This window comes from Pseudoliparis swirei, chromosome 2, assembly GCF_029220125.1.
Source record: "Pseudoliparis swirei isolate HS2019 ecotype Mariana Trench chromosome 2, NWPU_hadal_v1, whole genome shotgun sequence".
NCBI classification, from domain to species: domain Eukaryota; kingdom Metazoa; phylum Chordata; class Actinopteri; order Perciformes; family Liparidae; genus Pseudoliparis; species Pseudoliparis swirei.
Window position 1 is genome coordinate 23418512 of NC_079389.1, and position 15295 is coordinate 23433806.

The 15295-nt window shown below is 46.9% G+C and overlaps 1 protein-coding gene across 1 annotated transcript; it reads left to right on the top strand.

Moving 5' to 3' along the window:
- Window positions 1-174: 174 nt before the first annotated feature.
- si:rp71-68n21.9 (kelch-like protein 9) lies at window positions 175-12914 on the top strand. The gene is made up of 11 exons (XM_056437385.1): window positions 175-255; window positions 2322-2378; window positions 3978-4120; window positions 4203-4354; window positions 4743-4875; window positions 5915-6111; window positions 6203-6278; window positions 7249-7806; window positions 8290-8469; window positions 8995-9108; window positions 11436-12914. Exons 2-11 carry the CDS (start codon window positions 2374-2376, stop codon window positions 11930-11932), a joined length of 2055 nt encoding a protein of 684 aa, XP_056293360.1. The 5' UTR covers window positions 175-255; window positions 2322-2373; the 3' UTR covers window positions 11933-12914.
- Window positions 12915-15295: the final 2381 nt, after the last annotated feature.

Consider the following 15295-nt stretch of genomic DNA (forward strand, 5'->3'; position numbering starts at 1 on the left):
CAGAACCATACACATGTGTGTTTCAACCATCTTGTGAAACCTTCCAGCTGATGGTTCCACTGCTGGTAACCACACCACAAAGAGAAGTGGAACAGGAAGTGAGCGAAGTCTCGACACGCCGACGCTCAAAGTCAAAGTCCCTCAAACCAGCTGGCGCTGCACGGCCGACGGTTCTCCACGAGTTCTGGCTGCCGAGGCGAGCAGGCAGGAGGGAGGAGGCCTCGGGTCCGGGCTGCTGAGGAGGCTCTCGTCCAGGTAGGGGGAACCACGGGGGGGGGGACCAAGGTGTAGGAGAACCAAGGTAGGGGGAACCACAGGGGAGGGGGAACCAAGGTGTAGGAGAACCAAGGTAGGGGGAACCACGGTGTAGATGGACCCAAGATAGGGGGAACCAATGTAGGGGGAACCACAGGGGAGGGGGAACCAAGGTAGGGGGAACCACGGTGTAGATGGACCCAAGATAGGGGGAACCACGGTGGAGGGAGAACCAAGGTGTAGGAGAACCAAGGTAGGGGGAACCACAGGGGAGGGGGAACCAAGGTGTAGGAGAACCAAGGTAGGGGGAACCACGGTGTAGATGGACCCAAGATAGGGGGAACCACGGTGGAGGGAGAACCAAGGTGTAGGAGAACCAAGGTAGGGGGAACCACAGGGGAGGGGGAACCAAGGTGTAGGAGAACCAAGGTAGGGGGAACCACGGGGGAGGGGGAACCAAGGTGTAGGAGAACCAAGGTAGGGGGAACCAAGGTGTAGATGGACCCAAGATAGGGGGAACCAAGGTAGGGGGAACCACGGTGTAGATGGACCCAAGATAGGGGGAACCACGGTGGAGGGAGAACCAAGGTGTAGGAGAACCAAGGTAGGGGGAACCACAGGGGAGGGGGAACCAAGGTGTAGGAGAACCAAGGTAGGGGGAACCACGGGGGAGGGGGAACCAAGGTGTAGGAGAACCAAGGTAGGGGGAACCACGGTGTAGATGGACCCAAGATAGGGGGAACCACGGTGGAGGGGGAACCAAGGTAGGGGGAACCAAGGTGTAGGGGGAACCAATGTAGGGGAAACCACGGGGAGGGGGAACCAAGGTAGGGGGAACCAAGGTGTAGATGGAACCAAGGTAGGGGGAACCACGGTGGAGGGGGAACCAAGGTAGGAGAAGCCACGGTGAAGGGGTGCTAAGATGTAGGGGGAACCACGGTGGAGGGGGAACCACGGTATGGCGAACCAAGGTGGAGGGGGAACCAAGGTATGGTGAACCAAGGTGGAGGGGGAACCAAGGTGTAGATGGAACCAAGATAGGGGGAACCACGGTGGAGGGGGAACCACGGTGTAGGGGGAACCAAGGTAGGGGGAACCACGGTGTAGGGGGAACCAAGGTAGGGGGAACCAAGGTATGGCGAACCAAGGTGGAGGGGGAACCAAGGTGTAGATGGAACCAAGATAGGGGGAACCACAGTGTAGGGGGAACCACGGTGTAGGGGGAACCAAGGTAGGGGGAACCACGGTGCTGCTTTGTGTTCGAGGACTTGAGCCTCATGAAGTGGACTTGATGCCTTCATGATATTTCCTTCTTTCCTTCTTCATGTTTGAAGGTCAACCTCTCAGACGAGGCCATTCCCTCACCAGCCACTAGGGGGCAGCGTTCCGCCTCGACTGCTGGAGATAAATGTTCAGTCACCGTCAGCGAATAAAAAACTTCTGTAGGGAAGAAATATGTAAAATAGCTTTAAAAAAACCACTTTGTTAACTTGAAATGTTCACGTGAATGTTTGTTTATTGGATTTAATCCAGAAACAAAGATTAAAGATGCTAGCGGTTAGCGGTTAGCTTACAGTTAGTCTGATGAGGGGGGTCTGGTGCCGGGGAGCAGGTCCCTGGTGGTCTGGTCCCGGGGGGTCTGGTTCTTGGGGGTCTGGTCCCGGGGAGCAGGTCCCTGGTGGTCTGTGCCCTGGGGGTCTGGTTCTTGGGGGTCTGGTCTCTGTTGCTGCAGTTAAACCGGTTAGAACCAGAACTCACTCGGTGCTAGTTGCTACCGCTAACCGCTAACTGGAGGCGCTATCGCGGTACTTAAAATCGTATAAATGTTAATTAGTGAGTTAATTGTGACGCGTAACAAGTCTGTGAGTTCATAAATAATTAAAGCTGTGATAACAACTAACATTCATGGTTTTATGAACATTAAATATGTTTCTAGCAGATTATTACTATTAAAAACACATTTGTCCAACGTGCCGACCTTCGGTCTGAAGACGTAAACGTTGAATTCTTCGGCACCGAACGATAACGAGTGCTCGTGAATTCTCGTTTCTTGCGGTGTGTCGTAGGAAGTCGAGGCAGCGCAGCGGCCAGCGACCTCGACCTCACGAGGCCGATGACATGGGGTACGTGGTTTATTTCTGGAGCTTCTCGATTCTCCTTTTTTGTGTCGTACATTTTTATTTTTTAACTTCTACATTTTTTAATTGTCTTGATCGCTCTGGGGAGACGAGTCTTGTGTGTTGGAAACATCTCAGAAGATAAAAAGTGTTCCATTTCCATATCTTCATTTTCTACCCTGAAATCATTTCCCAGCATTTTTATAAATATTCATACTGTGTTAAATTAAGATTACTTCATTAAATAGATATTTTATTTATGATACTATGTAATGGACGTTTTTTTTGTCCGTACTTATTAATCATTACAAACATACACAAATACATATTTAATTTTAATTTTACAATAATCCTATAATGCAAGATTTAATTTGTAGGTACTTATTAATCATTAAATAAAAACATTATATATATATATATATATATATTAATATTATTATTTAATACGCTATTTAATTTGTAGGGACTTATTTAATCATTAAATAAATACATATTATATTCTATTTTTACATGAATATTATTCTATTATTATATAATGCAATGTGTAAGAACTTATTAATGATTAAATAAATACACGTTATATTATAAATATATATTTATATTATTCTATTATTATGTAATGCAAAATGTAATTTGTAGGGCTTTATTTAAGCATTTAATAAATACATATTATATCAAATGTATACATTTATGTTATAATATTTTCATATATTGCAAGATTTAATTTATAGGAAATTATTAATCATTAAATTAAATTAATATTATATTATATTTTTTATATTCATAGTATTATATTATGATATAATGCAAAAGTTAATTTGTAGGTACTTATTAATCATTAAATAAATACATACTATAATATATCATAGCATTATAAATATAAGCAGCTTGGCACATATATTACATTACATGTCATTTAGCAGATGCTTTTATCCAAAGCGACTTACAATAAGTGCATTTCAACCTAGAGTATGAACTAAGAACAACAAGAATACAGGAAGTAACATTTCCTCAACATAGTCGAACTACAAAAGTACCATAAGTAAGTGACAATAAATAAAAAAAGGTCATATAATTATATATTTTTAAAATGTTATTTTAATTTTATTCTGATTCTTTTTTGAGAGTTTTACATTTAAAATAATAGAATAATATGTACGTCTTTTTAATTAAAACAAATAAACATACATCAAAATGCATGTGCATTTGCTCGTTGTATTTTTCCCATCGGACTCGTCTGCGTGTGAGCAGCTGAGCAGGAAACATGACGAAGAGGAGGAGTGCTCCTCTGGTTCCTCCTCCGCAGGTCACAGGACGCTCCATGAGAATCAGAGAAAGGAGCTTGTGTGAGCTTCAGGGCTTCTTCCAGGAAACTGAAACGCTCCATTGGAGGCGGCTGAAGCTCGCGGCGATGTCATCAGGCTCTGAGCTCACGAGGAAGTTTACAACCCGAGAGGAAGTGAGAGAGACGAGAGGCCGGGGTCGATACGAAATCATGAGGGGATTCCTGGAGGCCCGACATGAGGATGTCACTGCAGGGAGAGTCTGGAGTTAGGGATGCAAAATGGCGCGGTGAAGAACGTGCACTTCCTGGTTGCTCCGCAGGGGGAGTGGAGACGACAGCGGCCCGGGGAGGCTGAGCCGCACGCTGTCCCGCCTGGGGAGAGGCCACCAGGCCAGGGACCCCCCGAGACCCCCGGCTCAGCCCGAGAGACTTCCTGCCCCGCCCGACAGGCCAGTTCAACAAGGTGTGTGTGTGTGTGTGTGTCCTTCCATCCATCCAACCATGTTATCACGTGTTAATATCTGTTCTTCATTTGGGTTTGATAGAGGACAGGGCTTCTCCTCCGGCTCCGGCCCCTCTGCCCCCCCCTGTGGAGACGCCACCTAAATGCCCAGAAAGAGCCACAAAGCCCAAACTTCCCCCTCAGCCGCTGTCCAAGGTGTTCAGCCACACCGAGCATGGATCAGATGTGTTGCAGGTATGTTTATATATATATATATATATTACTCTTTAGGGATTTTATGTCACTTATTAACTTATTTTGGGGCACAAATATGTAATAAATCAAATATTTCTCAACGTTATTTATTTATTTACAGAGTCTGATAAGTGAAGCCCAGACTGAAGCGTTTTAAACCTGCATTCTCTCTCCTGACCACCAGGGGGCGACTCCTCTGGTTGTATAGAAGTCTATGCTTCATGTGTTAAAGCTGCATTCTCTCTCCTGACCACCAGGGGGCTCCTCTAGTTGTATAGAAGTCTATGCTTCATGCGTTAAAGCTGCATTCTCTCTTCTGACCACCAGGGAGAAAATCGTACATTCCGATAATGAATTCACACCTTGAGGTTTGTTGTTGTTCTTGCAGGGCGTGGATGTTTTCCGGGCCGATGCGACTCTGTGTGACGTGGTCTTGGTCCCCGGGGACAGCGGGGACATGTTCCCAGTGCACCGCGTCATCATGGCTTCATGTAGTGACTACTTCAAGGCCATGTTCACAGGTCAGAGGTCACGCTGCATAACCTCAAAAACTCTTGTTTCTTTAGTTCAAGACGGTAAAAACACATTTTACCGAGTAACAGCAACACTCCACGGAATATGTACGTATGTGCGTATTTATACGTATATGTTTGTGCAGATTCATAGATACGTCGATATAGATGTATATACAGTATATATATATATCCTGTATATATATATATAAATATACAGTATATACATATATGTGTGTGTGTGCATACACTTATATGTTGGTTAACATTCAAATTAGACATTAATTGGAAACACATTTAGGAAAACACAACAAACGTAGAACAAGAAATGCTAACGATAGTGTAAGGTATTCTCGAAACTGGGGCACTACGCAGATGGTGGAGAAACAGGCTTCCGGACGCACGTGGATTAAGTTATCAACATTTAATGGCAGGAAGTGTAAAACAATCATTCGAGGCGCTCTCCTCGTGTCCCTGCTCCCGGCTCCTCCGGGAGCTCACGGGAGCACACCCTCCTGCGTCCAGCTTACCTGTGTCTTTGTGTCTCTGTGTCTTTGTGTCGTTGTGTCTTTGTGTCTTTGTGTCGTTGTGTCTCTGTGTCGTTGTGTCCCTGTGTCTTTGTGTCTTTGCATCTTTGTGTCGTTGTGTCTTTGTGTCGTTGTGTCGTTGTGTCATTGTGTCGTTGTGTCTTTGTGTCTCTGTGTCTTTGTGTCTCTGTGTCTTTGTGTCATTGTGTCCTTGTGTCTCTGCGTCTTTGTGTCTTTGTGTCTCTGTGTATCTGCGTCTTTGTGTCTTTGTGTCCTTGTGTCTATGTGTCTTTGTGTCTCTGTGCCGTTGTGTCTTTGTGTCCTTGTGTCTTTGTGTCTCTGTGTCTTTGTGTCCTTGTGTCTTTGTGTCTCTGTGTCGTTGTGTCCTTGTGTCTTTGTGTCTTTGTGTCCTTGTGTCTTTGTGTCTTTGTGTCTTTGTGTCTTTGTGTCTTTGTGTCCTTGTGTCTTTGTGTCTCTGTGTCTTTGTGTCTCTGTGTCCTTGTGTCCTTGTCCTCGTCCAGGAGGCATGAGGGAGCAGGAGATGAGAGAGATCAAGCTGCACGGCGTCACCAAGGCGGGTTTGAAGAACATCATCGACTTCATCTACACGTCCAGAGTCAGCCTGGACATGAGCTGCCTGCAGGACACGCTGGAGGCCGCCAACTTCCTGCAAGTCATGCCCGTCCTGAGCTTCTGCAACGAGCTCCTGAGCAGCGAGGTGAGAGGCAGAGCACCAGTTCACACAGCTGGAGGTCTCCGCCGTCCTCTCAACACCCCCCCCCCCCCCCCCCCGATGTTCTCCCATGCAGATCACCATCGATAACTGTGTGGAGGTGGAGCGCGTTGCCGCCGACCTGCTCCTGAAGGACGTGCAGGTGAACATCGGTGAGCGGGGGGGATGCACGTGCGTCGTGAATACGTAGAGCGATCAGCGTAGAGCCCCGGGGTCCGACCCGTCGCTCTGGAGGAGCTTATATTAAAATGCATTCATCAGAAGGGACGGAGGGCAGCTCAGAGGTTTATAAAGACTAGTTCCTCTTGCTTTGAAGTCAAGGGTGCGCCGCCATGAGACTCATCAAGGAACGCTTCTAACAATAGATATCAAACATTATCAATTTTACAATTTGATTGTACTTTGTCATATAACTTAGAGACTTAAGTAACGGCACTATACCCACAAAAAAATTTCTATCTTTTTTTAAACCCAACTAAGTATTTCCCGATCTTTTATTAAACCTAAGTATTTCCCGATCTTTTATTAAACCTAAATATTTCCCGATCTTTTGTTAAACCTTAGTATTTCCCGATCTTTTATTAAACCCAAGTCAGTATTTCCCGATCTTTTATTCAATCCAAGTAAGTTTTTTACGATCTTTTATTAAACCTAAGTATTTCCCGATCTTTTATTAAACCTAAATATTTCCCGATCTTTTATTAAACCTTAGTATTTCCCGATCTTTTATTAAACCCAAGTCAGTATTTCCCGATCTTTTATTCAATCCAAGTAAGTTTTTTACGATCTTTTATTAAACCTAAGTATTTCCTGATCTTTTATTAAACCTAAATATTTCCCGATCTTTTATTAAACCTTAGTATTTCCCGATCTTTTATTAAACCCAAGTCAGTATTTCCCGATCTTTTATTCAATCCAAGTAAGTTTTTTACGATCTTTTATTAAACCTAAGTTTTTCCCGATCTTTTATTGATTCTCAGATCAGATCCTCAGTAATACCTAAAATGAGCCGCTTCATTATTTTTACGATTCCTTTGTCAAAACACGCAAAGGAAACAAAATGATGACTCAACTCACCTGGGAGGTCGTGACCTTCCCCGTCGCTCCTCCTCGTGTCACCAGGTCAGTTCGTGAGCCAGAACCTCTCCGAGCTGGTGGCGTCCGGCCGCTACCTCCAGCTCTCTGAAACCAGCATGGCCGCTGCTCTGTCCGACGACTCCCTGAAGGGCTTCTCCGAGATGGAGCTGTACCGCATCGCCAGAGGGTGGCTGGACCACGACCCGGCCGGCCGGCGCCGCTCTGTCTACGCCCTGATGCGCCGCGTCCGCTTCCCGCTCATGACCCCCGGCGAGCTGATCCAGATCTCCCAGGAAGACGAGGAGGGCGGGGACTCCGTGATGCGCCGCGAGACGGCGTGCGTCAACCTGCTGCTGGAGGCCAGCAACTACCAGATGATGCCCTTCATGCAGCCGGCGCTGCAGACCGAGCGGACCCGGATCCGCTCCAACGACACGCACATCCTGGCGCTGGGCGGCGTGATGCGGCAGCAGCTGGTGGTGAGCCGCGAGCTGAGGCTGTACGACGAGAACACCGGCCTCTGGAGGGCCCTGGAGCCCATGGAGGTGCCGCGCTACCAGCACGGCGTGGCTCTACTCGGCGGCTTCCTCTTTATTGTCGGAGGTCAGAGTCGCCGCACCGCACCGCACACGCTCAGGGCGCCAAGCAGGGCCAACTGCATCATGGGTAGTTAACTATGGGGCAAACACATACACACTAAACTGAGGAAGCTCAATTGTTAACAATGGCCCATGCAAACTGGAGGATATGTCCCCGTGTCGCCCCCTGGTGGTCAGGAGAGAGAATGCAGCTTTAACACATGAAGCATAGACTTCTATACAACCAGAGGATTCTCCCCCTGGTGGTCAGGAGAGAGAATGCAGCTTCAACACATGAAGCATAGACTTCTATACAACCAGAGGAGTCTCCCCCTGGTGGTCAGGAGAGAGAATGCAGCTTCAACACATGAAGCATAGACTTCTATACAACCAGAGGAGTCGCCCCCTGGTGGTCATGAGATAGAATGCAGCTTTAACACATAAAGCATAGACTTCTATACAACCAGAGGGTTCTTTATCCTCCATTAACAACCCTTTTGCTCTGCAGGCCAGAGCACCTACGACACCAAGGGCAAGACGGCCATTGACACCGCGTACCGCTACGATCCGCGCTTCGACCGGTGGCTTCAGATCGCTTCGCTCAACGAGAAGAGGACCTTCTTCCACCTGAGCGCGCTGAGCGGGAAGCTGTACGCGGTCGGGGGGAGGAATACGTCGGGGGAGATCGGTGAGCAGCAAATTAGAGTCAGAGTCGAGTTCCTGTCAAATATTCCCTCTTTGAGCTCCATGTTTGGTCTCCACCACCTCCAGATGGAGACATCTGTCTCGTTAGCTGCTAACTGTGCTGGTCGGCTGTTAGAATCCAGCTCATCGAAAGAAGAGGGAATACCGTCAACCAGACGATTTCAGGCTTACGTTATTTATTCATGAAAAAGTACAAATAAGTTACTTGTAGTAATTGGAAATGATCCGTATCCCGTGTTTAAAGCGCCGTTAACAAGATATTTAAAAAATAACTGGCGGAATATTCAGACTTTGCATTTGGGGAACAAGTTTTCAAGAAGTCGCGTTACGTGTATCATCCACTTCCTGTCCGTCCGAAATCTACCACAGAAGTTAAACATATGTTGTGTAAAATACAACATAGATAACGAACGCTATTCATCGGAATGTCTGAACTTCCTATCGACTCGTTTCCACTGAGCGAGGCGTCGATGACCCTGAAAATGAAATGCTCCGTCTCTCCGGTCAGACACGGTGGAGTGCTACGACCTGAAGAAGAACGAGTGGAGGGGCGTGGCCCCCATGGCGGAGCCTCACTACGGACACGCCGGGGCGGTCCACGGGGGCCTCATGTACGTCTCCGGTGAGTCAAACACACACACCCCACATCTCGCTCCATCTTCTCCTCTCTTGTCCATTTTCTTTTTAAACCCTGGGATGAAAGAGGGAATATTCCATGAGAACCAATGAGAAGAGGAGCAGCAGGAACCAATGAGAAGAGGAGCAGCAGCAAAACTCAGTCACACTGCAGCTGGTGATGAAATCTGCTTCAGCATCTCAGGCTGTGTAGAGGGGTGTGTGTGTGTGAGTGTGTGTGAGTGTGTGTGTGTGAGTGAGTGTGTGTGTATGTGTGTGCGTGTAATGTTATGTGTGTGTTTGTGTGTTTGTTTGTGTGTGCATGTTTTTGTGTGTGTTTGTGTGTGTGTGTGAGAGTGTGTGTTTGTGTGTGTGTGAGAGTGTGTGTGTGTGTGTGTTTGAGTGTGTGTGTGTTTGTGTGTGCGTGCAAACACAACAGGGACCAACACCAGGAGGTCCCAAACAGAGGATGCCTTCCAAATGCTGCTGTTGATGATGATGATGATGATGATGACGGGGGGGGGGGGGGGGGCTGTGAGTCAGAGTTTCCATCAGCCTGTAAAGGAAATTACAGAAATAGTTACTTCCTGTTAATCTGTATTATTATTATTATTATTATATTATTATTATAACTATTATTATTATTATTATTATTTTATTAACCCCACAACGAATGTGTTTAGCCAACACATGTCGTGTTTAATGAGACAGTTACACATAAACGGTGTCGCTGTCAGAACAGTCTCCTCTCTGTTCTGACCACAGCGTTTCCCATCATGCACTGCGGCCGCCTCGACCTCGTAAGCTTATCGTTTGAATATTATAATAATAGTTTAAATACTGAGCTCATCTGTGCAACATGCAGGATGACACACAGATCAAAGAGAAACAAACTTAATGAACGCAGAACACTCAAATGGAGCGAAGAGGCGTCCCTGTGTTCCTCTTCATCGCCTCAAACTGAGGAGGAACTCAAAAGTTTGCATTTCATCCAAAGTGATTATTGACGAAGCGCGCGCCTCCACTTCCTGTTCGGCGGAGGACTCTGTGCCGTGTGTCGCGTTGCTTAGCAACCGCGGTCTGAAAAGGCTCGAAGGGGAGAGAAACTGTTTCACACGACCCGAGAGGCAGGAAGCTCAGCGAGGCCGGTGGTTGGTGGAAGCGAAACCCACAAGCCGTATGCATGTGTCTGCGGTTTCCCAGAATGCACAGCGGCGCCATTTACACAAAAAGACGCTGAGATAAAAGGTCAAATGGACGTTTCTTCTGGTCTCCAGAGACTCAGAGGAGGAAGAGATCTTCTCAAAGCGTCTCAACCACTGAGCTCTCATGAGCGCTCATGTCAACCCAGCCCTGGATCCATCAAGACCTGGATCCATCGAGACCTGGATCCATCGAGACCTGGATCCATCGAGCCCTGGATCCATCGAGACCTGGATCCATCGAGACCTGGATCCATCGAGACCTGGATCCATCGAGACCTGGGGGTCTAGATTGTCTGAAGCTGAAGACAGAAACACAGAAACACTGAATGTTGCTTGAACCAAACATTTATGTTAGCTATGTTTGCATTGTTACGTTATTACGTTGTTACGTTGTTAGGTTGTTAGGTTGTTACATTACTACGTTGTTACGTTACTACGTTGTTACGTTACTACGTTGTTACGTTGTTACGTTACTATGTTGCTACGTTGTTACGTTACTACGTTGTTACGTTACTACGTTGTTACGTTAATACGTTGTTACGTTACTACGTTACTATGTTGTTACGTTATTACGTTGTTACGTTACTACGTTGTTACGTTACTATGTTGTTACGTTGTTATGATGTTAAATTATTACATTACAATGTCACATTATGATGTTTCATAATGTTGTTGTATTATAATATTGTTGCATTGATTGTTGAGTTGTTACAATACAATGTTGTTATGTTAAAAGGGTACAGTATGTTGTTAAATTATTACATCATTACGATCTTGTTAAGTTATTACGTTACTACATTGTTAAATTATTACATGGTTACGTTACTATGTTCTTATTTTGTTACGTTACAATATTGTATTACGATGTTACCATAAAAATGTACGATATAATTTTTTACAATTTAGATTTCCTAACATAACCACTGGTTTTACAGCTTTACCCAAAGCTGACGTGACACTGTCATGACGGCTGCTCCCCTGGTCATGAACCTCTAAACGGAGCGCATGTCCTGGTTTCATGAATATGAAATGTCAAACTATATTCCTGCCTGTTGAAACATCCGTGACACGGTCACATCGTTCACCGAGCGTCGCTCTGACGTCCCGTCGGGGGCTTCTCTCTCATCAGGTGGCATCACCCGCGACAGCTTCCAGAAGGAGCTGTGGTGCTACGACCCCGCCGCCGACGCGTGGAGCCGGCGGGCCGACATGACGGAGCTGCGCGGCCTCCACTGCATGTGCACCGTCGGCGACCGCCTCTACGTCATGGGCGGGAACCACTTCCGGGGCAGCAGCGACTACGACGACGTCCTGGGCTGCGAGTGCTACGGGCCGCGCTCGGACCAGTGGACGGCGGTGGCGCCGATGTCCCGGGGCCAGAGCGACATCGGCGTGACGGTGTTCCGCGGGCGGGTCTACGTGGTGGGGGGGTACTCCTGGAACAGCCGCTGCATGGTGGACATCGTGCAGCGGTACGACCCGGAGCGCGACGCGTGGGACCGGGTGTTCGACGTGCTGGAGCCCCTGGGCGGGATCCGAGCCTGCACCATGACGGTGCACCTGCCGGAGGGGTCGGTGGACGAGGCTCAGCTGCAGCAGGGGCCGCTGCCGGCCGCCAAGAGCTGATACCGCACCGCAGACTGTGGGGGGGGGGGGGGATCCACCTGCACCCTCGACAGTACAGCAACCAGTCTGGCACCTCTTCATCAGACGTGTACTGTTTCTTGCTTTTGATTTTTTTGCCATCTGCTTGTGTCTTTCTATTTCGGCTTGTGAAAGGAAGCGAAGGCTCCCGTCGGACTCGATGTTTTACGGGCTGAAACAATGTGAAAAGATCAACATCACTTCTTTCTCCGCAGTTTCAGTTTGTAAAAAGGAGATGAAGGTCGAATCGTCCCGGACTCGAACCACCGAACGTCACGTATCGCACCAAAGCACGATGTCAAACACAAGTCCAAATCCGGCCCGCCGCATCATTTTATGTGGCCCCTGACGGCTTGAAAGACATGTGATCCCATTTTCTTAAAGAAATTGAAGAAACATTTCCCATGCTTTTATTTTGAAGGTTTCAAATGAAATGGATTCATGTTGTAATTTTAGAGCCATTTTTTTATACAATACTTCTACACTCAAATAAACAATAATCAAATGCAAAGAGAGTTATTTAACAATATGTTCGAGGAGTTTATAAAGTGTTTCCGGCCCTTTAAGAGGGCGGCCATGATGCTGATGTGGCCCACGGTGAACATGAGTTTGACGCCCCTGGCCCAAAGGCTTCAACTCGACCTTCTGGAGGTCGATTGAATAGTTTTAAGTGTCCACACGACTTTCAGCGTGAAAACACTGTGACAAAAGCATAAAGCTGGACCTTATTTCTATCTTTTCATCGCGTAATCTTACGACTCGAGACAAAAACCACGATGACTTCGCCGTGCTAACAAGCGCCGTCTGTTTCCCGAGAAGTGGAGTCATGAGGGAGGCGAGAATGACGTGAATTCGGAAATTCCGTCTATTAATGTGGAGAGTACAAACACAGAAGTTGTGTTTTGTATATTTATGTGTGTGTGTGTGTGCAATGTTTTTAAAATAAACTGTTGATGTCACACTTCATCGGAATCAGAATCAGCTTTATTGGTCATGTACGTGTGCACAACATGGAATTTCATTCTGATAACATGTACGCTCTTGTCGGGAGGGGGTGATGGAGGGAGTGATGGAGGAAGTGATGGAGGGGGTGATGGAGGAAGTGATGGAGGTCTCTGATTAAGTGTTCATATAAGTGACGGCCAGTGGAAGGCCAAAGCTCATATTAAGACACCCACATGCACACACACACACACACACACACACACACACACACACACACTTGTGTTGGTGCATCTGATACAAGTGAGTGACGAGGAAAGTTCCCTTGAGACGTCAACCTTCACCTTCCAGATAAGACAACCCAGTCTACACCAAGGAGGACAGATCCTGCAGAGAGAGAGAGAGTCTTCACACAGCAGTATAAATACTGATGTATTTCTACCCCCCCCCCCCCTCCCCCCTCCACGCTGCGCTCTCGCTTCAAATGAGGCAAATAATCGACATAGAAAAACAACTTGAAAGGAAGCCGAAGTAGCTCAATATTGAGAGAATGAATGTCTCCTGATTGGAGTGGAGGACATGTTATTCCGGGGTTCACAGACATGATGACACTGGAGGGTGAACACCCTGCAGCGCTCTGAGTTTGCACCACATGACCCAGTGTGACACTCACCCAGCACACCATGGCCAACGATCATTCATCCCGCCATGGGGGGAAACATATTTGGCCATCTGGACGACAGATGTCACCTTGAAATGTCAAATCTGTTTTTGTTTTGGCTGCTCTGGCCTTGTGGCTTCCTCTGGAGGACAGAGTGTCATGAGTGGACCCGCACTCCTCAGATCTGAGCCACGCAGCTTTCATTCTGAAGGGAACCTTGTTCAACGGGTTGCTACACAGTGGTGACAGCGGCTGGTGCTTGTGAGCCGCTTGATGAGTGTTGGAGATATTCGCCTTCTCTTCATTAGATTGGGAATATATAGCACTTTGTATCAGGTATTCAAATGGGCAACCCTACATTTAAAAAACTTCTTATAAATACTTTTTGGGATTATTTTAAGCAACAAAGATGGCGACGACCAGAAGCCAAGATGGTGATAGCCAAAAACCAAGATGGTGACGGCCCGAAACCAAGATGGTGACGGCCCGATACCAAGATGGCGACAGCCAGAACCCAAGATGGCGAAGGCCAGAAATCAAGATGGAGAAGGGCAGAAACCAAGATGGTGACGGCCAGAAACCAAGATGATGACGGCCAGAAACCAAGATGGTGACGGCCCGAAACCAAGATGGTGACGGCCCGAAAACAAGATGGTGACGGCCCGATACCAAGATGGTGACAGCCAGAAACCAAGATGGCGAAGGCCAGAAACCAAGATGGCGACAGCCAGAAACCAAGATGGCGAAGGCCAGAAACCAAGATGGTGACGGCCCGATACCAAGATGGCGACAGCCAGAAACCAAGATGGCGACAGCCAGAAACCAAGATGGTGACGGCCAGAAACTAATATGGTGATAGCCACCTAGATAGCAAACTGACTCTGTTCCAGATCCGTCCCGAATCCATCATAGACTCCGGGAAGGCTCCGCAAAACGGGTCCGGATCGGAGGCTAAATGCACAGCGCGCCGGATCCGGAACAGATGCGCGTTGAGTCATATTGGCGGATACGGGGCGGATCCGCCCCGTATCCGCCAATATGACGCAGATATTCATAAAATGTTGACACTTCCATAAAGCGGCTCATTTGGCCCAGATCAAGCTAACAAATATAAATCAATGCAAAAAAGAACAATGCAAACGTAAATAATATCAAACAGTTTTTTATTTGAAAGGACAAAATTATATACACACACACACTTAAAAAAGATATATTTTAAGTCTGTTCAGTGTGGGGGACGTCGACAGTAGCACGCCTCCTGGAGCTACCCCGGTCTGCTGCCAGGTTGAACCACCGAATGGCGTGCTTAAGGACCTGGTCGTCAGTGGACGCATGTGTCGAGTGATTCTTTCTGACGGCATCTGTAATCACACCAGCAGATACAAAATCACATGAATACTCAGTGAAACATACATGCAGTCTAAAATCTAGTGGCTGTCTGGCACTTAAAGTGTGCTATGCTATATATAGAGCTAATATATCATATAACTATTATGTAAAGATATAGTCGAGTAACATTTACCTTCGTAGAGAATAAAGTTGCAATTCAAACATTTTATTTAGAAACATGGTTCTTCGTAAGTTTGAACACAAAGACCTCTGGGTGAATTCAAATTGTTTTCATTATATATGAGTTACTTACGCAGGAGCAAAGTCTTGGACGTCATTAGATTGAAAGATTTTTTGCCATTAATCCCTTTCCAATTTATGGACTTGCCAACATCATCAGTGAACATGCGTGC

Excerpts from the sequence above, each read along its gene's own strand:
- si:rp71-68n21.9 (XM_056437385.1), top strand. Across the intron at positions 6,112-6,202 it reads ACGAGCTCCTGAGCAGCGAG|ATCACCATCGATAACTGTGT; the intron begins GTGAGAGGCAGA and ends TCTCCCATGCAG. Across the intron at positions 8,470-8,994 it reads GAATACGTCGGGGGAGATCG|ACACGGTGGAGTGCTACGAC; the intron begins GTGAGCAGCAAA and ends CTCTCCGGTCAG.